This window comes from Haliaeetus albicilla, chromosome 20 (assembly GCF_947461875.1).
Source record: "Haliaeetus albicilla chromosome 20, bHalAlb1.1, whole genome shotgun sequence".
NCBI classification, from domain to species: domain Eukaryota; kingdom Metazoa; phylum Chordata; class Aves; order Accipitriformes; family Accipitridae; genus Haliaeetus; species Haliaeetus albicilla.
In genome coordinates, this window is record NC_091502.1 from 7,869,753 (window position 1) to 7,893,616 (window position 23,864).

Sequence of the window (23,864 nt, forward strand, 5' to 3'; positions counted from 1 at the left end):
CCGTCCCGGGAACGGCCCAGCCACCCCCCCTGCGGCGAGCGGGCGGACGGGGGGGGGGGCGGGAGGCCGGGGGTCCGAGCCCAGCCCCGGGCGTGCTGGTCCCGTGGCTGATGGGCGGTTGCGCTGAGGGCGGTGGACGGCCTGGATGGGGAGCACGGCAAGGGGAGCGAGCGCCTGTCCAAGATGTTGCCTCCACCACCTCCACCACCACCACCACCACCACCACCTCCACCACCTCCACCACCACCACCACCACCACCTCCACCACCACCTCCACCACCTCCACCACCACCACCACCTCCACCACCACCACCACCACCACCACCTCCACCACCTCCACCACCACCACCACCACCACCTCCACCACCACCTCCACCACCTCCACCACCACCACCACCACCACCTCCACCACCTCCACCACCACCACCACCACCACCACCACCTCCACCACCACCACCTCCACCACCACCACCACCACCACCACCACCACCACCATCACTCAGCCAGCAGCGGGGAGAGGGGGCCCCAGCGCCACGGCCCTGGCAAGCAGCGCTAAGAGCTGAGGGCAAGTAAGAGCACGACGGGGCAGCCGGAGGCACCATCGTCTTCGACGGGTGTGATCCCCTCAGCTGGCCGTGGCGGCTGACCGGGTCCCCGTTGCTCGGACCGTAGCCAGCTGAGCAACGGATGGGCCCCGAGGGGAGCGCGGGGCTGTCCCCCCCCCAGGTGCTGGGCTGACATTGGGTGCCGGCTGCTGCTGAGGAAGGGGAGCAGTCGCTGAGGACAAGGGTGCCCCAGGCACGGCCCTGCCACGCAGGGACCTGGAGGCAGCTCTGCAGGGAGCCAGCCCACGGCTGAGTGGGGTGGAAGCGGAGCCGGAGGCTGCGCTTGGGGAAGGGAGGACGCCCGTGCTTGTGGGGTGTGTTGTGGTGTACCATAGGGAGACCAGTTCTTTAAGTAGTCTAGCCTGCGTTTACTAAAAATTCTCCTTTCTCGCTAATGAATTAGGAGATATTGCAGTTATCGCCATCTCCATCATCTTCTTCCTTCCCAGATCCAAATCAGTAAAAACTCTGTCCTTTCCTACATTATTTTAAATGTGCTGTCTCCATCTAACCAAAGATCTTACACCACCACTAGGAATTCTTGCTTTACAAATATGTTTTAGAAAATTTGCATTTCTTTTTAAACGTGTCAGTGGCTGACTTTCTTCCTGTAGTCTTCAGCTTGACTTTACCACCTTTCCCCATTTTGTAAATCAATTTTATACTTTCTCCCTCCCCATTTTTTAAACTATTGTCAGTATTATATGTTGCATTTTTGCTCTGGCTGCTGTTGTAACCACTGAACCACAACAGGCTTAAAAGTTGTCCTTTTTATGAAATACAGCCACGTAACAGAATGCAGAATTTGAGTTTGTTTTCTTCCTCTCTAAAGCTTTCCTCCTCTCACTCTCATTTATAATTGCCCATTCTTTGGGAAACCCCAATACCTCTGGGGTGACCGTCCCCTCTCGTTGTGGTTCCTTGAAGCAGGGTAGTGATGAAAAAGTCCTCTGTTTGCCAGTAGTGAATGTAGTCAGGTCATTTGGAATGTAGTCACTTGGAAACCTCCACTCTCTGCTACAGTTATTATAATCCTTTGTAATATTTTGCATGCCTGTGTCTGTTTCATTTGCTTAAACACTATCCAATTACTTCGTTGATAACTAAGATAGTTTGCATGGTTTTGCCTGTTGATTTCCTTAATCATTCTGCTGCTATTTTACCAATAACTCAATAGTATGTAACTGCACTCTGAAGGGACAGAAAATAATATAACCATTTTCTTCAAATAATTACCCTGGGTACGTACTAATGTTTTCCTTTTGACTGGCCAAGACAAAAGCATCTCTGACTAGAATCTCGGCTTGTTTCTCCTGAACTTCCTGCTTTTACAGCAAGACCGGAGACCCTTCCCTATTGTATGGGGCGGAAAGGGGCTGCTCTGGAGAAGTCAGTAGTTGTGGGGAGCTGAGGGACTGTAAGATTACTAAGCCATTCCCCATAGAGGACTGCCATCTTCTGTTTAAGCTATTTCTGTTTGCCCAGTCTGAAGAAGTTTATAAAGGAACTGGCCAAAAGTATGAGAATGAATGCTTTACATTTTGGAGAGAGTGGAAGGTCATGGAAAATGCACACCGTCTTTTGGGTTCGAGAGACAGTGTCTGACCTGTTTGATTCTCCAGTTAACGTAAGAACATAAGAAAATGGTTAGAGCAGACCGGAGTACAGCCATGCCACTACCTTCTCTATGACAGTGGCAGCGGGAAACACCATCTAGGGAGTACACATGTTCCTGGCCACTTTGTGCAGTCTGATCCCCTTGTTGTCTCCCAGCAACGACAATCACTGGATTAGGGATGCTAGAAGGTACTACCCTGCATTCTGCCTTTAATATCTGCTTATAGACCTGCTGTCCCTGAATTTGCCTAACCCTGCTTTGACCCTGCCTCCATAGTCTCCTATGACAACAAATGCTGGAAGTTCATTACTCTCATGTGAAAAAGAACTTTCTTCTATCAGTTTCAAACCAATCTCCTGTTAGTTTCATTGAATACCTCCCCATCCTTGTGCTGTAACTGTTGAATAACAGGTGAATAGTAGTAACTCATTCACCTGATACATTCCCTTCATATTTTACTTTTTGGTCTCAAACTGAAGACTCCCGGTCTATGTAGCCTCTCCTCAGGCACTCAGGAGGTCCAAGGGTCTTACCTTCCCTTGAGGAGACAATAAACGTCAACATTACTGGACACTTAGGCAATATCAAGCTAAACTAAGGGATGATAGAAAATGGGCTCAGTGAGCGGGTTTACACAATGTGTTATGCGCATCTCATGAGGCAGATTATGAAAATGATTTCAACCAGAAGAATCCCGGGGACATGCTTTTATTTGCTTAGCGTTAGGTCAGTTCTCCAGGAACTGGTCAAGGAACCTAAGTTTTGTGTACAGTATGTGTAATGTTTTGTGGAACCAACCAATGCTAAATTCCTTAACAATATCTGCAATGTGACCATCATCACAGATACAGCAAGCAGTGGACCTTTCATATAACAGATCTTGTAGTGTACCAGGGAAGTATCCAGGTGCTGACCATTATATAGTTCTGGTGAATATAGTTTTAACCATGGAGACTGTATCACAAGCTTAACTCAAGTGTCAATTGCTTGGCTAACTCTGCTAATGCTGTGTGCAACTAAAAATGTTTAAGTTTGACCCTCGTAGAAAATTCAATGGCGGTCAAGATATTAACATGGTGGAGTGCTGATCCTCAGACAACAGCAACATCACACACCATTAAATAACACTGGTTAGACTTTTTATGTTTTAGGGTATTCACCATCTTGAGGTATTCAGTGCTCTTTCATCAGTGGCCAGACTATAGTCCTAACACTGCCAACTGTTAATGAACCACTACACTGACAAGGTGAAGGGGGAGAGAAGGGACTGCACTGTACAAATTGCCATCAGTGTAATCTTTTCACATGCTGTTGTAAGCCATCAAAAGTATTTCATATATTATCCCATGTGCTGGTGAAGAATTAGAAATGCCTGTGACCTAGCAACTACTAAGGTGTTTCAGATAAGGAGTTTTTCTCCTCCAGATCTTTGCCATGCACAGCTGCAACCTATGTTTGACATTACACAGGGAGTTAACCAGCGGTAACAGTGGTCTCTTCTAGCTTTAAAATATGTGAAAAATTGGCGTTCAAGAAAAGGAAAAAGAAACCAACAACTGGTTCTGACCTACTACACAGCCCTCAATGTGACTCTCCCTCCCTCTCTCTGTCTTTCAAGGCACTGCTTTTATGAGGGTCACAACACACTTCTGAGTATCTTTATCCCTACAGAGGAGCTGAAGAGAAATGATTCTCTATTCCTCTGCCCCCACCCCTCAAAATTTATACTGGGTTTCCACATCCTACCCTTCATTTCTCAGAAAAACGGGACAAGGAGATGAAAAGCTCTTTACTGACAAGAGTTTGCTTCGCTGCCTTCATTGCTCCTCTTGATAAAAAACAGCTTTCCCACCCTGTTGTTTAGAGATTTCATCAAAGTCTGCAAACCTGAAATCCACAGTGGGGATTCCAGTCCTCTCCCAGCAGCTGTCATTCCAAGAGAGCTTAGCAATTCACTAAAGGGTCTGAAAAACACATCAGCACTGGGAATCCACAACTAGGATTTCACACCACAAATAGATGCCGTCTGAACTGCTTTGCTTTTTCTAGGCATTGCAGTGAAATCACTGACAGGCAACGGGGGAAGAAACTGTTCAGGAGGTTCCTGTGCTTCCTCCACTTAAACATTGCTCTAGGTTTGAGGAGGAGAATTACAATTACTGTCAGGGATTCTCAGGGACTGGCTTTATAGCACAACCAAGCACTGAGAACTCACTTCTGCAGATACGGACAAATTGGCTCTGACTACCTTGCCCTTACTGCAGTAGCACTGCAGCCAACAGAACTACGCATGCAAATCTTGAGACATCAGGCAGACCTCTAGTATTAGGTATCCTGCTTTTTTTAATGGGGGACAGGCTTGTGAAGAAACACATGGCAAAACTGAAGGAAAATTATCTTGCCAAGCCTTGTGTTATGCTATTTGTATAAATCTTAATATGAACAAGCAGAATCAATTTGTTTCAACTTTCTGGAATTCATACCTTGTATTCTTGTAATCATCTGATTGTTCCAGCTCTGTGTCTGGGAACCTGGTTCTGCTGCCCTGCTGAGCGCTGCTAAGGAGAGCTCCGATATACAGAGCTTGTAAGCTTGCTCCCTCTTTAGAGTACATGTTTTCTCGTTGTGTGGTTCCAGTGGGGTAATGGTGATGACACTGCAAGCCCCTAGTTCCTCAAAACCTGGAGCAGATTCTCAGCTTAGGTAGACTGTCACAGCACCACCCCATTGCTGGAGCTCTGACAATTGATAGGAACATAAGATAAGCACATTTGGGTCTTTTATTCCCTCAGATAAAAAACCCTCTTACAGTTCTTCACTGCAAACTCTCAGAACTTGTGGGCCATTCTTGGCCACAGCTTCCACAATTACAGAAAACTGTGGAAGTCACCATAGAAGGATAGATGAAAGCAAAGCCCGGGTACACCAAGCACAGGGAAATGAGTAAAAGATCTACTAACTGCTTAAACATTTACGGAGTCACTCAGTGAATTTCTGGAAAGACTGTTTGCAGTCCAGCTGCTCAAAATACTTGACTCTCAGTTGTAAAAGTGTGAGGACTGAGTCCTTAGTAAGTGTTCTTGAATAATCCTCTCTGTAGATTTGACTGTCACTAAGTTTTTCCCGCATGCAGATTTTGGTCCAGTAGTCTCCATATTTTATTTATAATTTGAGTCATATGATGCTTTCATAATTTTTTGTCTAGTCATTTTAAACATCTTTGTACAGTATTCAGACAAGAGTGAATCTTGTAGCTATTATTATATTTGCAATTTCCCTTGGGTGTAAGCAATGTCTATATAATGCAGAGTCTATCAAGTATTTAAAATTTATTGCATTTCAAAGCTGTTAAAAAGTTGAGGCATTAGAGTTTTCTATTAACAGTGAGAATGAAGCCTATTTCTTAGCATTTCTGAAAGGTAAAAATGAATCTGTAAGACACACAAATGCCACACTTGAAAAATAACAGCATACTGGTAATATGGTTGAAAAGAGTTGGTCACTTATAAGGATGTTTTACAAGTGGAGTCTCTCTTCAGCAGCAGAAAATCAAATAACTGCCATTACTGAAATGATTTGAAATTGTGCATTTTATAAGGCCAAGGGCAAATATTCAAAAAAGCAGAGCCTAAATTAAGACTGAAAGGCTAAGATTCTCAGAACTGCTCTTTGGTGTCTCTTTTTGGGCAATTACATTCAAAAACTCTGAAGATGCCTCCTATGAGTGCTCAGTAAGTGAACTTCAGAAAGTACATGCAGAAAATTAGGTCCATTAAGATCTCTTCATAGAATCATTTAGGTTGGAAAAGACCTTTAAGATCATCGAGTCCAACCATAAACCTAACACTGCCAAGTCCACCACGAAACCATGTCCCTAAGCACCACATCTACACATCTTTTAAGTACCTCTAGGGACGATGACTCAACCACGTCCCTGGGCAGCCTGTTCCAATGATTGACAACCCTTTTGGTGAAGAAATTTTTCCTAATATCCAATCTAAACCTCCCCTGGTGCAACTTGAGGCCATTTCCTCTCATCCTATCACTTGTTACTTGGGAGAAGAGACGGACACCCACCTCACTAAGGTTTCCTCTCAGCCTCCTTTTCTCTAGGCTAAACAACCCCAGTTCCCTCAGCCGCTCCTCATAAGACTTGTGCTCCAGACCCTTCACCAGCTTCGTTGCCCTTGCCTGGACACGCTCCAGCAACTCAATGTCTTTCTTGTAGTGAGGGGCCCAAAACTGAACACAGTATTCAAGGTGCAGCCTCCCCAGTGCCAAGGACAGGGGGCAATCACTTCCCTAGTCCTGCTGGCCACACTATTTCTGATACAAGCCAGGATGCCGTTGGCATTCCTGGCCATCTGGGCACACTGCTGGCTCATACTCAGCTGGCTGTGATCAACAACCCCAGGTCCTGTTCCCCCAGGGCAGCTTTCCCACCACTCTTCTCCAAGCCTGTAGCTTTGCAGAGGGTTGTTGTGACTCTTCAATGTCTTTAACTATTTACTTACCTAGGTCCTAAGTAAGGATAAGCAGGCACTGAAATGTGCCTGATTTTAAGCTCCTGATGTTTTAAATTCCTGGCCTCATTCTGCTGTAGTGAGATTACACTTTTCGTTAATCTGTGGCATTTTTTTCACATGTGAAAATTTAAAATACTTGCTTTACATCACTCCATACCTCCTTAGCCCTTCTGAAAATTATATCAACCAAGTCTAAATCACTAAAGGTTTCCTATTTCATAGGATATACAGAAATCACTAAAGGTTTCCTGTTTCATAGAATATACAGCTATGATCTTTACTTTAAAGTATTTGGGTAGTCACTGGGGTTAGTCCTGCCAGGTTATGGAGAACAGACATGAGCTGCCAAGAAGGCTGATAAGCATGGTACTTTTTTATTCATGGTACCTTTTTATTCACGTGATTCTTAAGCAAACTGAGAAGAAAAGCTGGTGCAGGCAACAAGATAGCAGCAAACCTGTATGCAATATATACCATGAGACAAAGAACATTAGCTTAATACTAAATTCTGCCTGGAACTGGCCTTCCAGCCTGACCTTACTAGCAATTCCTTTTAAGAGTAGTCGTTAGATAAACTACTTATGAGCAGAATGTGGTAAATGACATTTTTTTGCATCTTTTGAACAGCATTTAAGTACAGAGATCACAGTCTTTACTCCCTTCCCTATTAAACACAAAGCAGACTGCCTGCTGCCCCCTCACTTTAGATGGGCACCATGGGCATAAAGATAGCAGCTATTGCGTGTCCAGGGACTCTTCCTGACTGGGGCTGAATGTGGGTGCTTTGACCCTCAGGACTTCAGCCACCCTTGGCAGGCTGCAAATTAAAATCCTACTTCTGTCCACTGGGCAAATATTAGACAGCAACCTCAAACCTCCTGAGGTAAGCTTCACACAAGTGGCTCCAGTTGCAACTGCTCAATGGTCTAGAACTGCATGAGCTTAACCAGTCTTACTCCAAGGGGGAATATAAACAGATCAACTCAAGGTTAGTTACACCTAGATCATGACAAAATGAATTCACACTTAACTGGAGAGGAACTGTTCCTGACATTGCACTCCATGAATATATTCACAAATGCAGGCACCCCTACTAGTTCTAATGCTGGTATTTAGAACATATGTAACTGCTGAAAATTAATATCCATTAGGCTGTGCTAACAAAAAAAAGACTGTTCCAACTTCACTGAGGACCAGAGTGGGTATCTATTGACACAAAAGAAGGGAAAAGTTAAAATTTCTATCTCGTGAGAGATACATGTCCCAGTCCACAAAACAAACCATCAGTTTAGACTGACAGGCAAGGATTTCTCTCACATTGCAGAATGCTGTCTCATGCTCTTCTGAGGACATCTGTTCCCAGTCACTACAGCCTAGTTGGTTCCGATCAGTTCCAGCATTTCAATAGTACTAACTGCTGCTGCATGGCAATTACTGCTGAGTCTGCAGAAATTCATCCAATCTCTTTTTGCTGACAGCATAAGCTGTAAGATTGCAATGTCATGTGAGTGAGCTGTTTTCACATCATGTCTTCTGGGTTTTGTTTTTCCCCTCTGATTTCTTATAATTATTCTTACCCTTCTCTGCTTCTTTACCTTTTCAGGCAAGTGCAATCCAATTCAGTCATCTCTGATTTCTTCTCCTGTTCTGCTCTCAGTATGGAGCTATCTCATCAGTTCCACATTCCACCACAGCCTTGCCTTTCATCTTAACCATGCTTTGGTGTGGCTGTTTGATGACTGGAGCAAGAAATAGTCATTCATGTATGGAGTCCTCAAGCTCTTAATCACTGAGGATTTAGAGCAGAAATTCTAGTATTTTGCCCTTAATAATAATACCCAGTGACCTTGCACTGGTATTACGATATTTCATCTTGTTCCTACCCTTCTACTAAAAGTTCATTTAGTTCTTCTTGTGTAACAATCTGATCCTCTTCTTTTTTTCTTATCAAATTTGTCATCCTCAAACTATGAGATTCCTCAAAGAACTATGTGTGTAAAACAGAGACTAAAAGAATATGGCATTCTAGAATGAGACCCTGTATCTTCATACCAGCTATGGCTTCTGTGCCATAAGCTCTTTATCAAAGCTACCTTCAGCACCAAGGGCTCTGCACTGTAGCATACACATCTTCTGAAGTGCCAGAAGGAGTCAATATATCATCCTCCTTCCCTTCCTGATGTGAACTCAGCTGTGGAGGGTTTGAGCTACAGCAGAGCCAGGTGAACAGTTGACTTACTCTGTCCTGCCAATGATGTGCCACATCCATACAGAGACAATCCCCTTTGCGCAAAGAGCTCGTAGGAATGCTCAAACCTTAAGCTCTTTCTTCAATTAAGCTTTTCAAAATCAAGCAAAATTTCAGAGGCCTTTTGAATTTTCTTTTTTCTCTTCGTGTGACCATTATTCCCAGTGTTTGCTAGGTGGCAACATACATTCAAGAAAGGAATACTTTATGATATCCTGGTTCTCTGGAATACTGCTTTTTTTATTCTTGTTTAACCCCTTTGCCAGTTTTAGTACAGCCAACATTCTTTAACAGAAAATGCATCAAAGAGAACCACAAATTCAGATTTTAAATATCTGAAAGTCAGTAGAAGTCCTTGGGAAAAACAAAAGCTCTGCTTAAGCTTAAATTGTGTACACAAAAACTAGCAGCACCTTCGGGAATTAAAAACCTCCACAGTATAAATGCAACTAATGTGATCACAAAATAACAGGCCGCCTTAACATATACCTGTAAATAAAATACGATCTGTGTCACAGACTTGGTTAAGAGGGTTGGGGGATGGAGACTCAGAGGAGACTAATGTCAGCAACAGGAAAAGACTGCTTTTTGTTGGTGTTTTGTTTGTTAACAGGCCTTTTATTGAGCTCTTTCTGACATGAAAACCTTGATCCAGAAGCCTTCCAAGCACAAACCTCAGCCAGAATTCAGCAGAAATTCTGTGGATGCAAATCTCACAGGATTACATCTGGTATGCAGCGTACAGTGGCAAGTGCTCATATATACACACAAACAACAGCATCCACTTCTCTAGCAGTAATTTAGAGATTGGTAGGCAGAATTGCAGTGCTAGGTTACAAAGGCATACTGTAAGTCACAGAAAAATATAAAAAGAGGACACTCTTTCTCCTCAACTGAAGCTTTGGGCTGCGGTTCCAGCCTTCATTTCAGCTTGCATAAGATGTAAAAGATAACGAGAAAGACAAACAGAATTCCTCTTCCTCTTTCTCTCATCATCATAACACTCTTGATCACAACATTATTAGACATTTTTCAGGCTGCTAATTCGATGCCCACTGGCAGTTCTGCTCTCTCCTCTTCAAGTACATTTTAATGGTATCTCATCTGAAATTCATGTCTGGTAAATATAATAATTTTGATTGTAACTTAGATTCCCTAGTTATTAAATTAGCTTCTTTTCAGAAGGACTGCTGAATCTGAAGGAGAAAAAGCAGCGAATTATACCTGACAGCTTTAATGCTCTTATAACTATATTAATAAAAGATGTTGTGATTCATCATAGATAATATGTCTTGTGAAAAAAAATTTGGGTGAGGTGAGAAAATGATGCTAACAGCTTTGCAAAACTACTTACAATTTAAAATAATTTGGGTGGCGGGGAAAATGTGGCTGATTCTGAAGACTACAAAGTGTTCCAAATTACATTAAATTTTCTCTTGCAGAATCTCTGGTTTTGTGTAAAACAATAGGAGTAATTTCTACTTTCATAACTGCCAAGGTAATATCAAGTGTGGAGAAACCAGACAAGATACCTTTCATGAGTAAACATCTTACCATTTTTCTGATTTGCTAGAATGAAAGATGTGGCTGACAGTAAACCCTTACTTTCTATTCATAAACCTAACACATAATATTATTACCTATATGACAATAGGGTTGTGTATTGTACAATATCAGTATTATAACCCCAGGATTCATAGGAGAAGGCATGGCAGATGACTTTAATGACACACTAAAGGACTCAGGAGAAACCAGTGGAAATGTAAGGTACAAATAAAGGCATTCTTGTCCTTTGGCCCAGAACTCAATCACCTGAACCAAGCTGTATCACTTCTGTTTATAGATGTCCTGGAATTACTTACAGCACATCTAGGGGGAGCAACTTTTTATTTATGCCATTTAGATAGAAAGCTTGAGATAAAAAAAAAAAATCAACTGTATCTAGGAACAAAAAAAATAACATTATAATCTTCATACTTCAAGATTTAATATAAGAAATTAAACTAAGGGCTAGACTCTATCATCCAGAATTGTCCCATTCCATTTTCACAGGGGAATAAATCTTTAAAGATCCATTTTGTGTCAACTGCACATCTATGTACAGATTTCATAGAATCAAAGAAATTTAGGACTGGAGGGATCTCAAGAGATCACCTTCTCAAACTACAGCACTGGGGCAGAATGAAATATGTAAGAACGGTCCCAAAAGATAGTTACTTGATGTGTCCAGAAAAAAATATCCCATGAAGGGTATTCTGCAGCCCTTCTACATAGCTTGTTCCACTGCTTCCCTATATTTGTAACAAAAAAGATTTTTCTAACCTGGAAATTAAGCTGATTCTCCTTGCTTTTGCCTAAATTGATCACTATTCTTCCTAGAAAAGTCTTTTCCATGCTGGGAGATGTCAGCACTTCCCTCCTCTATTTTCCTCTGTTTAGACTAAACTAAATTGCAGGTTTTCCTCTTGTCTTACACTGTTGCCCTTCGCTGAACTCAATTCTATTTATTTATTTTTTTTAAAGTTTAATGTCCCAAACTGGAGATAGTAAACCAATTCAGGCCTCTGGAAAGCATCTCATCTAGGCATCCTTTCCTACAAAACATTGGACCAGACGATCTTTCAAGGTACCTTCCAACCTGAGCTGTTCTGTCATTTGTGTGGAGTATTCAATCCGTCTATCTCCCCGACAGTACATATCATTAAGTCACATCATCGCAGGTATGGATCTCATTTAGTTTATAAGTTTCTTCAGATCTAAGCAGTTGTCTTTGCAGTCTTGGTGTCCCATCTGTGGTTTTGGGGGGGTTTTGTCTGTCTTGCTTTTGTGCAATTGATTCCTCCTTCATCAGTGTAAAAACCTATATTTATTGCACTTTTTGATTTTAAGCCATGTCTGCAACTCGGGAGGATCATTTTACCATTCTGATTCCTTTTTCCAGTGTATTTCCAACTTCTTCCAGCCTGACATATATTTTGAAATTTATAAGCATATGGTCTAGTCACTCATCCCATCACATTGAAGAGAACTGTCCTCAGATTCCTAAAGCCTACATGAAATGCCATCTCGAATTGACTGTAAGCCACCAATAACCACTTCTTCAACGCAGTATTTTTTGATCAGTGGCCCTCATCCGTCCTTACTTTCTAGTGATTTCATCTAGGCCGTACTTCTTTAGTTACTTATAAAAAACAATAGGGAACAGAGTCAGAAGCCTTACTAAAATCTACGTAATTTTCCCTGCTTCATCTGTATCTACCAGGCAAGATAGTGAAGAAGAAAATCAGTTTTGTTTGACATGATATATTCTTGACAGAGGTGTGTCAGCAAGCTTTTATCAACTTAGCATGTTCTAGGCCTTTAGAAACTGCTTATTTAACAATTTTTCCCAGAATCCAGGGGTGGAAGTTAGTTAGGCTACCTGGCTACCTTGGGGTCACTTCTCTTTTAGAAAAAGCTATTATGTTTCCCTTTCTCAGTCCTCCACTGTCTCCTCTGTCCTCCATGAGTTTTCAAAGATATCTGAAATATCTGGAAATGATTCAGTACTTACTTGGGCTAGTTCCTGAATTACTTCAGAAGGTAGATGCAGGAAATGTGAATGTATCTATCTTACCCAAGTATCTTCTCTTTCTTAAAAAATATTTTGTTAAATATCCAGACAGCAGTAACCTTTCTTCTGAGTTTTGACGACTACCTGATGTTTGAGAAGTGTTAGAAACTTTGGCCTGTCTGCATGATATCCGTAATATTTATTACATGTGGGCATCCAAATTAGCCAGATATGTGGTGTGCTGGCTAATGAACCAGTTTACAGCTTTGAAAAAAAGTAAGTTACCAAAGGAAATGCAAACTAATTAAAATGTTTAACATAGAGGCAATTGCAACCTAGTAATTTTTTTTTAATGCTACTATGTAATGGTCTGGGGGTTTGCTCATTTGGGATCAAAACATGATTCAGATCATGACTAAGGATAGCACAGTTTTTGCAGAAAGGAGAGAATAACTTTATGGAATCTAAAGCCACTTCTGCAGGACATTCACTATTTGTTCTGGCTAAGCTGTTTCTAAGGCTAGGGAACAAAGATGATGAATAAGGTGGGTTAAGTTTTATGCTATCAAGTGTACGTAGAAGTACAAAAGATAAGTTCTGGATTGAAGTCCAGAACAGTTTTGCCAGTGACTTCAAGCAGATTAAAATCTTAGAGATTGTCTCAGAGTCACAGGAAATATAAGGGACTTTTAAATTGTGTCTTTTAAAAGATACAAAGGAACTAGAATAAGGTGCACTAAATAAGCCATAAAGTTAATGGTGGAGGTTCCTACCATGCTTTAGCCATTGCTGTCTTACATCTTCTTGTTACTTGTTTTTATTGGACCATAGTCTGTCCTGTCTCTTCAGAATGTAAATTACAACAAATTAGAATCAGTGGAGTTACAGCTAGGAAAATTTAAAAATTACATGCAAGGTGGATTTAAGACAGTGGATGAGTAGTAGCATAAGACAGACATAGGCATCCTTGGATTTAAAATCAAACGTGGACCCCAAAAGTTCAGTAATGCACAAATTTTATTTCTTTTTAAATTTGCAATAATCAACTGGAAACCTTTCAAATAATGCAATATTTGCAGAAAATATGTTACAAATAGCTTTTGCCTTCAGGGATTATTTCCAGCTCTGTCACTGTCTTGCTTTAAGATCTTAGACAAGTCATTTCAGCCTACTGCACTTCATGGTACCAAAAGAAGGCAATCAACCTCTAGTGACCCTCCACGGATGCTGTAATACCCAGTTCTTGATGAGGTACCCTAATCCTTCAGAGCAGTGGAGTCCCCTATTGCTCTCCCTGCAGGGACTCTGGTACCTCCCCAACTAGCAGTGGTAGCTGAGATTCTGGGGATCAGCAAGTAAACCTAGTTGCTCAATACACACAATATGACTTACAATAAAATAGAGATTATATAAAAAGAGATTAAGGAGCAGAGTAGTCTAAAAGGAGAACAGACACAGATTGCAGGGGTGTTAAGTCATTTAGATCCTACTTAGTTTGTAACAACAACTGCTAACCTACAATTTATTCAATATAATAATGCAATACTTATTCCTCAGACTTGCCTTCCACTTCTTCTATCCAAGTCTGGTAAGAGTAGTGGGCTCTTTTGGGTGCTGGGATGTTATCAGGTGTAACAGAGAGCTGTCATGGGTAGGTTTGGGGTAAGATGACACCGTGGACAGTCCCTGGTTTCCAGCAGGTTACCTATAGGCTCTGCTGGTCCTCAGTCCTCCACTGCTGCCACAGCTTCCTTGGAGCTTCTCAGGGCTTATGGAGTGGGAGGCTCCAGACTGACCTCAAGTCTTCTGAGTCAAAATGGCAGTCTCTCTTGCTGCTGTGGAGAACAGTAAACAGCTTGCTTTCATCAGTCACCTTCTCCCTGCTCACAGAGCCCCACCCAGTTAAGCTTAGGGGCAGCCTAGCATGGTAAGGCTGGCACTCCTAATTGCCTTCAACTACCACAGACAAGTAGGTAGATAGCCTCTGGAACACTGGGCCATCTACCTTTGTGAGCTCTCTCCGAGCTCTCTCTGCAGCAGATGATAGGAGTGATGTCTGAACTGACAGAGGATATGCATATTTTTCATGCAAGTCAAGACACAAAAGAGATGTAAATTCCAGTGTTCCCAAATACAGATGTCCATAAGCCTAGTAACAAGTTAGTACTTAGGTAAGGAGGGTATCACAACTTCTCCCATGCAACAGCAATAAGACATTCTTCCCTTAGCTGCACCTTGAAGTAACATCCGTGCTTCCACCTGTCATCAGGGTGGCACCCCATAATCGAACTGTGTCTATCTCCTTTGTTGCCAACTGACAGTGTATGTGCCCAGCAAGTTTGATATCCAAATCTGCAAGAGTTCCTTTTCAAGAATCTCTGCAGCAACCATAAGCAGTAAATAAAAGCAGCTTACGGTGTAGGTATTTACAGCTGAACTAAAATCATCTCAGTTCCCCTTACAGCCAAAAAGACTGAAACTGGTGTTCCTTTGGTTGAGATTCATGTGAGCCACTTTAAACACTTATCTTAGAATGAGACAAATCATGATGCAGAGATGCAATGCATACTTCTCCCCATTGATTGTAACAAGAGTATAAGGCAATTAATTCAGGTGCAGACACCTGTATGTAGACATTTACTTTTAGTCAGATAGATCTTAGCCATGTCTTACATACTCTTGCCATTCCACACAAACCTCTGTTACACATGGTTTAGCCTCACCAGTCCCTTTCCTCAGAAATTATGTTACAGCTGATTTGCTGTGGATCCTGAATAATACTGTAGGGGTACATCTTTTGTGCTACATAAGAGAGAGAGAGTGCCCAAGGACCAGAAGCAGCACCATACAGATGTCCTGGCTGTGCTCTGGACTGCTCCAACTAAATCTCTCCATTACAGAGCAGATACAGAGAGGCTATACCTAAGCTGCAGGAACATGAGACCCATAAACAGTGTGAATGCCACGTGAACTGGAAACTCCCTACATTTTGTGAACATAAGCCAGTCTGTGTATCTTCACTTTTTGCTCTTGGTATAGCTTATGCCTCCGTGGACGTGTGCAATTCAGATATACTGCAGAGTACCAACTCCCTCAAGTTCCCTCAAGACCCTTCCGTTTTCTAGAAGAGGGTCCTGTAAGGGACTGGAAATCTTCTCTGGGTGTACTCAGCCAACAGCTCCTGCCTGAATGGTGCCAAGTGGGGACCGCTCCCCAAAAAGCACCTTTGTGCACAGTTTCTTTAGGGATTTTTATTAGTGCCATTATTACTATGCCTTTGCAAGTGGCTCCAACAGTCCATTTTGATGTAGCTACAGACTAAGAACACCTCACTAGCAAATATACCAAGACTGCCCACAATATTTACACAAATAGCTATTTTTCAACTCTGTAAGAGCCAAATGCAGACATCTATGGAAACAGACTCTGCTGACCACAATGAACTTTGTATTAGGACTTTCAACTTTTATGAAAGGATCACAGAACCTTTTACAGTGAAGGTATGTTTCTATCACACACTCATGCTATTAGCTTAGATCTGACCCTATACTAATTTTAGTTACTAAACACACATATTTGGAAAATAATCATGCCTTCCCCTGCTTATACAAAAGGAGGTGCAATCAAAGATCATAAATAGCATTCTGAGCAAAAGAAGTAAACACTACTTAAAATAATGGAATACATTGCCCAAAACAGTAATTTAGAGTTTTATAATTCCTTTCTTTTTCAAAGAAATAATTATATGCACTTCACCATCTTCAGCAGCATTAAAGATGTTATAATTTAAGATAACTTTCATTAATAAATCACAGTAGTACTACAAAGTGTTATTAATAGTAGCTTTAGACATCGGTCTGGGAAAAGAAACAAGAAAGAAGGTATACGATGCTTCTTCTACTTCAACATTTCCAGAAAACATATATTTTAAAAATATTTTACAGGTTAAAATACTGATAATTCTGTAATTGTTTCTTTAGTAATACTGTGAAGTAATGTCTTTGCCATCTTTATTGTATTTTTTGAACTACATAACAATAATTATTTAAAATTATATCAGTCACATTGCATTTAAAAATATAGAGTCTGAGTCCCTAATAAATCCTTCTGGTTTTTCAAGTAACACAGATAAAATTAACTTTGCTAATCTTGACTTGTTTTATTGTACCCTTATGTACAATTTCCATCCCTCTCTCTTTTTAAGTACAGAATCTATACAGTGGAAAGTGTTAGGCAATCTTAACTATAGTTATTGCTGCCAACTCTTCCTATAAAACTTAGGCTGAAATACTGGTATAATTAAAATTGATGGCAATACTCACACTGATTTCAGAGAATGAAAGAAAAGAGAAGAAACGCTCCCTGAAATACAGTAAGGTCCCCACAATAAAATTTTATATTTACATGGGAAGCACTAGTAATAAGATTTCAGGAAATCCTACGATTACTATATTATAGGCAAAAAACATATAAATGATGTGTGTGTATATATATATGTATGTATATAAAGATACAGGTAAAAAGTCAAAATTATAGGATTTCACTTAGATATGGGCCTATCTTTTTAATCAGTGCTAGCAACACTACAGAAGAATGTTTGGAAGGGAAGAAAAATGAAGTATAACTTATGCAGCTGGAACCATGAGGAAAATATTAACCACTAAAGCTCATAATGTAATTCCATTACTTAAAAAGTTTTCAGGGGACCTCTATTATTGTTGCAAAAGTGCCATGGGATCTTATCATTAAAAGATAAAACAGCAGCTGAACCACAGTTCTCATCTAATACCAAGAAAGTCCCCAGTCTTCAAAGATTTATGCATACAGTTAATTTTATGCAGTAGGAGTAGTCTCGCTTCAGACCACAGAACTTTTCAAAATGCTTAATATTGGCCATAATATATGTAACTCATTACAGAATTGAGACCTACAGCCTAACTTGAAGAGCCATAACAAATATATTTTTCAAATTAAAAAAAATGCATGTTCCATCATGAGAGGATCAGTTTTGACCTGCATTTTTTTGTTCACATAAAAGCAGTACTTCAACAGTCTGCATACAATTTCTTTTATGAATCAAATATTTATCACAAAAAGGCCACTGCCAACTTAGAAACTGTTTTTTAAAATATTTCCAATTACATTACTAGTATCTTCAATTCTCAAATTAATTTTTTAAAAATAAGAATTTTGCTTTCAACTTTTTTCTCTGATTTTTCAACTTGACTTAAAAAAGTAATTCTTCTGAAGTTTGAGGGAACTTGTTACATATGCCAGCAAGGTGTTTTTCAGCTAACTACATAGGAACAGTGTGGGAAGACAGTTAGTGTGTTAGAAATGTGAATATAAATTAATGCTATGAGAAGTATTTGGGGACACATATCTTAGGCAAATTCTAGTTCTTTTCCTTTTAAATTGACTCTATCATGATAAGCTTTCAAGTAACTTTAGCAAGTTTAAAATACTTGGAAGATAAGCTACATTTATGGCCTAGCTCCTAAATGCAAAGATCGCTGTGAACTCTTATTTATGAGCTGAATTGTGTTATCTAGCCACAAAATGTTCACATTTATTTTCAGTCTTACTAGTGGATGAATGTTGCCTCTCTGGTAATTAGTTCCATGTCCATCATCTCCAAAGCCTATAAAATAACTGGACTTTCTGTAAACTAACAGCACATTGTCATCTTAAGGCTTCTTCATCAGAGGAAGGTATTTCAGCTTCCTTGAAACTGATCTCTCATCTGTTTGGTGGGTTTTTTTCTTGCGGAGGAGGGATGGGTAGCAATTACGGAAACATTCAAGGCCAGGTTGGATGGGGCGCTGAGCAACCTGATCTAGCTGAAGATGTTCCTGCTCACTGCAGGGGGGCTGGACTAGATGACCTTTAAAGGTCCCTTCCCACCCAAACTATTCTATGATTCTATGAATAATAGTCTCTCTAGCATACGAAGCAGCTTTGGAAATCCCTTTTGGAAGTCAACTCCCAACCTTCACCATAAACAACCTTGGTACAGGACCTTTGAGAATCTGGATAGATATCAAGGTATTGGCTGGCCAGCTTTAACAACTGTCCAGTTTTATCCAATCACCCAGTAGTTTTCAAAGTGCACTAGGATTATTTTATCAGTTTTAACAAAACTTGTCTTCCTTGTGCTTACATCCTTATCTACCTCAGAGTGTTTTCCTTGTAATCATAGGCAGATTGCTCTCATGTCTGTTGAAGTAAAATACAAGTAATACTCTTAAGAAGACCAACGTTAATTTTGAAGGGGCTAAAGAAGGTCTGGCTTTGTGAGACCTTCCATTTCAGTCTTCTGTCTGACTTTGGGCAGAATTTAATCTATGGTGCAGGTCTTCACCTACAAAACCAAGCTGTGCTATTTCCCATCTTTCAATTAGCTTGTCTGTTCAGCTCCTCCAGGAAAGTATCCGAAATATTGTTAGCACAGTGGCTAACCTACCAAAATCTTACTTTTGGTTGGAGCTTACTGTCAAATGTACATAGGGTAAATAAGTCAGACCACTCCCATGCTATTTCTCGTGAAATGGGGTCATGTATATAAAAGATGGCCTGCCAGCCTCTCCCTCAATTCACAAATGGCTGGTCGTTGCCTTCCCCAATCCAGTTATGCAGCATTTGAAGTCCCGAAAGACAGACGAGCATGATGGGTGGCCCTCAGACTGGATGACTGAATCCATCTCTCAACTCTTATTCTATCTAAAATAGTAAGAAGGGGTTTAGATTGAATGTAGCAGGAGTTAATTTAAGCTGTTACAAGAGTAAATGAATGCTGGCACTAAGCCTAATGCTCTTGAGGGGATTGGAGTTCTAGCAGAGAATCCCTGTTGGAACTTAGCCTAATGCTCTTAAAAAGACACTGAGATGTGGAAGTGGACCTTCAGGCATGTGGAGCTGTAGGTTTACTTGGTATTTTTAATTTTTGCTTTTGACTTTGTAACAAAACTTGGAAGAAATTAAGTTCCTGCCAAACATGATTTCCTAAGAATCACAGGAGTCACAAGGGTTTTGTTTCATGGTAGTGTGTTTTTGCCTTTTAATGTGACTTCACATTATGTTCATTATGCCTAACAAGAAATGACTGCATGGAAGTATAGTTATGTAACAATTCAATGGAACATTGACTCCTACAGGAAAATTACATTCCTAAACATTTAAGCAAAGATATTAGACCTTTCATTTGCTTTTGCAAATTTTCAGCAATGCAAACATCTCTAGTACAAAGTCTGAAGTCAACATGTAGAAAGCACTTGTTAAAAAAACAGATATGTCAGCTTGCTAAATGTAATGATTTCTGCTTACAAGAGCTAAGGAAGAGCAAACTGAGCAGGATGGGAAAGGGAGCCTCTGAACTAACATTTTAGTGCCACAGGGCATAGTAGTTGATGACATTTGTCACTCTGTAGCTCAATTTTTCTGATGAAACTCCTGTTATATTTACCAGACTGTCAGTGTCATTTCTACAGATGACAGCTATCTTTGCTTTCTGTCATAAACTACCCTGCAGTGATACTGCAGGAGGTGAAACAGGGCTATGTCTTAATAGCCAAGGGTTTTCTAGCTACTTAGGCATACATTCTAGCACCCACAAATATACCAGCCTGGTAATGGCAACAGAGGTGTGAGCCATGTTAGCGCAGCAGTAGCTTTGCACTCCCAGACACTGCACGCACAGGGTGAATTTACTGCAGGGAGAGAAAGGGTGGCTAAGGACACTTAACTTCCCCATCAGCATTGCGTGCTAGCAGTCATATGAGAATAGTTCTCCATTCACATTGCAGTTGTATCTGTTCCAGTCAGGAATGTCATCTGAGGAAAGACAAATGACCTACTTATTTCATTCTTACTCAAAAGAAAAACTGAAAATGCCTGGCAGGGTGCTGAACTAAACCTGCTTACCTGTGTTGTGGTCTTGTGTTCAACATCAAGGGATCTGGCCTTCAGAATTCAAATCTCTCAGCCATCCTTTACAATGTTTCTGGGATGTTGCCAGCATTCATGAAGTGCTTGTTATTGGCTGACACAGAAAGGGAAGTACTCCTAATGTGTTTGTGCAAATATTCTGTGTCAAACTATAAGACTGGGATGGAAAATATTTTGTCTCTCTAGAGGGAAATACAAACAGGGGACAGGAATTTGCTGCAAGTTTTACATCTCTACAGAAGAAGTAGGATTTTGCAGTGTGTGTTTGTGTATGACGATAGAGGGATTTTGCTGCTATGTTTTATGGTATCTGGGGATTAGAAAGGATTTTCCTGCATGAGTTACTTTCTAGGTCTCTGGGGATAGGAAAAAGATTTTGCAATGTACATTAGTCTGTGGAGATGGAAACCATTCACCCTGCATGTTGCACTCCTGGGTGATTTTGCAATAAGCAGTCATTTGTGTTTCCCAGAGAAGGTGTTTTTGAAGGGTTTCTATCCTGCTAAGGACTCAGGTGGCACATTCCTGAAGATGTCTCAAACACTTCACAGAATGACACTGAGTGAACACAACAAGCTAATGGAAGACTTCATAAATTCTGAGATGCCATTAGGTAGATGACTGAAATTACCATCTATGAAACTGAATTCATGACTCCAAATTCAGGTCAGGGAAGGAGAGTGAACTAAAATTACTTTAGTGGCACTGATGGGTCATCACTGTTTGTTAGTGGATAGAGGGCAAAAAGGCACTTCCATGTTTCACAACCTGTACCACAGCATTTGTAATGTTGACAACACAGTACTGGCTGTCATATCAGAAAGAACTGAAAGAAACAGTTTGCTAAAATGGACTGATTACGTCCTGAAGGCCTTTAACCAAAGACCAAAGTAATGGGAAATTGCATGCAGCAGTTCTCTCCCCAGTCTTTTCCCACATTCACATGGAACCACTAGAAATACTCTGAAAACATGGATACTGGCACTGCCAACCAACAAATGACATTTATCTTCCTCTCCACTTTACTTCATGTGGCCGCATCATTAATTCCCAGATGGCCCAATGTTTGAATGTGATCAACGAGCTAATGTTTGAGTGTGATCAACTAACTCAATCTAATCAAGGGCTAGAGACCTTTGTTAAAACTATGGTAGTGGACAAAAAAAAGGAGTCTGAAGCATTCACAGTGAGTAGTTGTCTTTGACACAAGTGATTACTGCTGGTCAAGTCAATTTGTAATGCTTTTCAGTTATCACCTCTGCCATGTCAGTTTCTGTAAACAGTATCTTCTGTCATCTGTATTTCATGAGAAACCCTACTCTGCCCTCGAAAAGGATGTTCTAAACTTATTCACGCTTTTGTTGTTTCTCATCTGGAACGTACACAGAGCAACACATCCATAGGCGACCTCTCCAACACTCAGAAAACCCTAACTGCACAGCACAGGCGCCAGGCCAGCCCTGCCACAGCGCAGGCTCACCCAGCCTGCCTCGCTCTGTGCGCTGGGCTTCCCGCCGGCCTTCAAACCCAACTCACGACCCACTGCTCTTCAGGTACTCAGCGGCGGCTTAAAGCTCTGTTAGAAGAGTCACGTCAGTGCGTAACGTGAAGCTGAGCTCTGCGAGAGACACACAGAGGTGGCGAGGGGCACCCTCGGGGCCGGAGGGCCGTTACAAGCCACTTTTCGCTCCCTGCGGCCCAGGCGAGGCCTTCGGGGCCCCCTTCCCTCACACAAACAAAACGCCTGACCCTGCCACCGCCTTTCCTCTCCACCAGCAACCCGCCGGGCCCTCTCCCCTTCCCGGGGGAGCGCCAGGGGCAGCTACAGCCCCCACAGACCCGGGCCGGCCGCGCAGGGCCTCTGCCCGCCGACCGGCCCCTCCATTTCAGCTTGTTTTCAGCGAAACGCTTGAAGCGGGGGCCCTGCCGCCTCCCCTCACCCCTGAGGCGACTACCCGGCCCGGGGTGAAGGGGCCGGCAGCCGGGCGCCTTTCCGAGGCGGGAAGGCGGCCCTGCGGCACCGGTCACTGCTGTGAGACCCTGCGCACCTCTGCCTGCGTTACCTCTCTGCCAGCTCCGTCCCCTCCGGTTTTGCGGGTAGCTTCCCTCCCGCTCGCGGAGCGGGGCCAGCACGATCCCGACGGGACGGAGCCGCCCCCGCCCCGCCGGGCGGGCAGCGAGCGGCCCCGCGGCCTCGGGCCCGGGCCCGGCGCTGCGCATGCGCACCGCGGCCTACCGCGGCCGGCGGCGGCGGCGGCGGAGGGGCCGGTTCGATGTCGGCGGCGCCACGGCGGCTTCCGGGAAGATGGCGGCGTGGAGAGCGGCGCTGGCGGTGGGCGCCCGCGCTCCGCTGAGAGGGCGGCTCGCCGGGCTGCGGCCCCCTCGCAGCCAGCGGCGCCCGCCCAGCTGGAGGGTCGCCGCCGCCGCTGCCGCCGCCGGCCTGGTCGGGGGAGGCTCCCTGGCGGCGTGGTACAGCGGGCGGCCGGGCGTGTTCCCGACGGTCCTGGCTCAGGTAAGGCGACGACGGCGGCGGCAGCAGCGGCAGCAGCGGCAGCAGCAGCATCCCCGTTCCGGCAGCCTCGCCTCCCGCCGGCGGGCAGCGGGGAGGGGGGGAGCCGGGGCCTGGCCCCGGGGGCGGGCGCGGGGCTGCGGGTCCCGGGGGCGGGCGCGGAGGAGCGGCCTGCGGGCGGGCCGGGGTCCGAGGGGGTCAGACCTCGGCCGCCTCGGCGCCGTCAGGCAGCTCCGGGCTGCGGGGAGCCCTCACCGCAGCAGCCGGGATCAGCAGCGTGTCACTTCAGCTAACCCTGCCTCTCGGCTCGCTGACGGGAACTTTGCCGTTTTCTTCAGTGGAAGAAGGCAGGGTTTGCCTTAGCACCGAGCGTTCCCCCCCCGCCCCCTTCGGTTGACAGCCCCGGTCACGCAACCTGACGGAGCTGTGCGGTTTGCAGAAGCACAGGGCCTGTACGGAGCTCCTCGTTTGGCCGGTAACTTTGAGAGCTTGTCTTCCTTCCACGATGCCTTGTCTACACGTCAGGGTGCTGTTAGACAGTCGTGCACCTTTCTTCCCCTTAAAAAAGAGTATTTCATGAAAATGGTGCTTTTATATCTCATACTTTGTCTGAAACGCATCACACATAAAGGGCTGATTTCCACTTAGTATGTTCAAAATGTGTGCTATGGATGTTAAAAGCTAGTTTGCCTTGGAGCATCAGTGTGCACTCAGAAGGTTATGTTCAAGGACAGGTAGTCATTATTTACGAAATAAACTTCACAAGTTCCAAAATACAGTTATACTACCCAACTTTATTCTTTTCATGGAGGTAGTGAACTCTTTCCCATTCTTCCTTCGGAGAAGAAGTTACTGTCAGTT

At 43.0% G+C, this 23,864-nt stretch overlaps 2 protein-coding genes across 6 annotated transcripts in view; one reads left to right on the forward strand and one right to left on the reverse strand.

The window, feature by feature from the left end:
* The window catches only part of FGF9 (fibroblast growth factor 9), a 57,566-nt gene extending 34,852 nt beyond the window's left edge, over positions 1-22,714 (reverse strand). Inside the window, exons 1-2 of one of the 2 annotated variants that reach the window (XR_011328964.1) lie at positions 22,558-22,693; positions 13,550-14,385 (exon numbers count right to left, since the gene is read on the reverse strand). Coding sequence is in view for 1 of the 2 variants with exons in the window: in XM_069808161.1 (XP_069664262.1) it covers positions 22,558-22,714 (157 nt within the window). In the remaining variant the exon portion in view is untranslated. Of the gene's footprint in view, positions 1-13,549; positions 14,386-22,557 lie in introns of those variants that run through there. The other variant, XM_069808161.1, reaches the window with a different exon arrangement.
* MICU2 (mitochondrial calcium uptake 2) overlaps positions 22,698-23,864 on the forward strand; it is a 150,809-nt gene continuing 149,642 nt past the window's right edge. The window contains exon 1 of one of the 4 annotated variants that reach the window (XM_069808155.1): positions 22,698-23,006. In XM_069808155.1, the coding sequence (XP_069664256.1) occupies positions 22,713-23,006 (294 nt within the window). In that variant the 5' untranslated portion in view covers positions 22,698-22,712. The remainder of the gene's footprint in view (positions 23,007-23,864) is intronic. The other 3 variants (XM_069808157.1, XM_069808158.1, XM_069808156.1) reach the window with 3 other exon arrangements.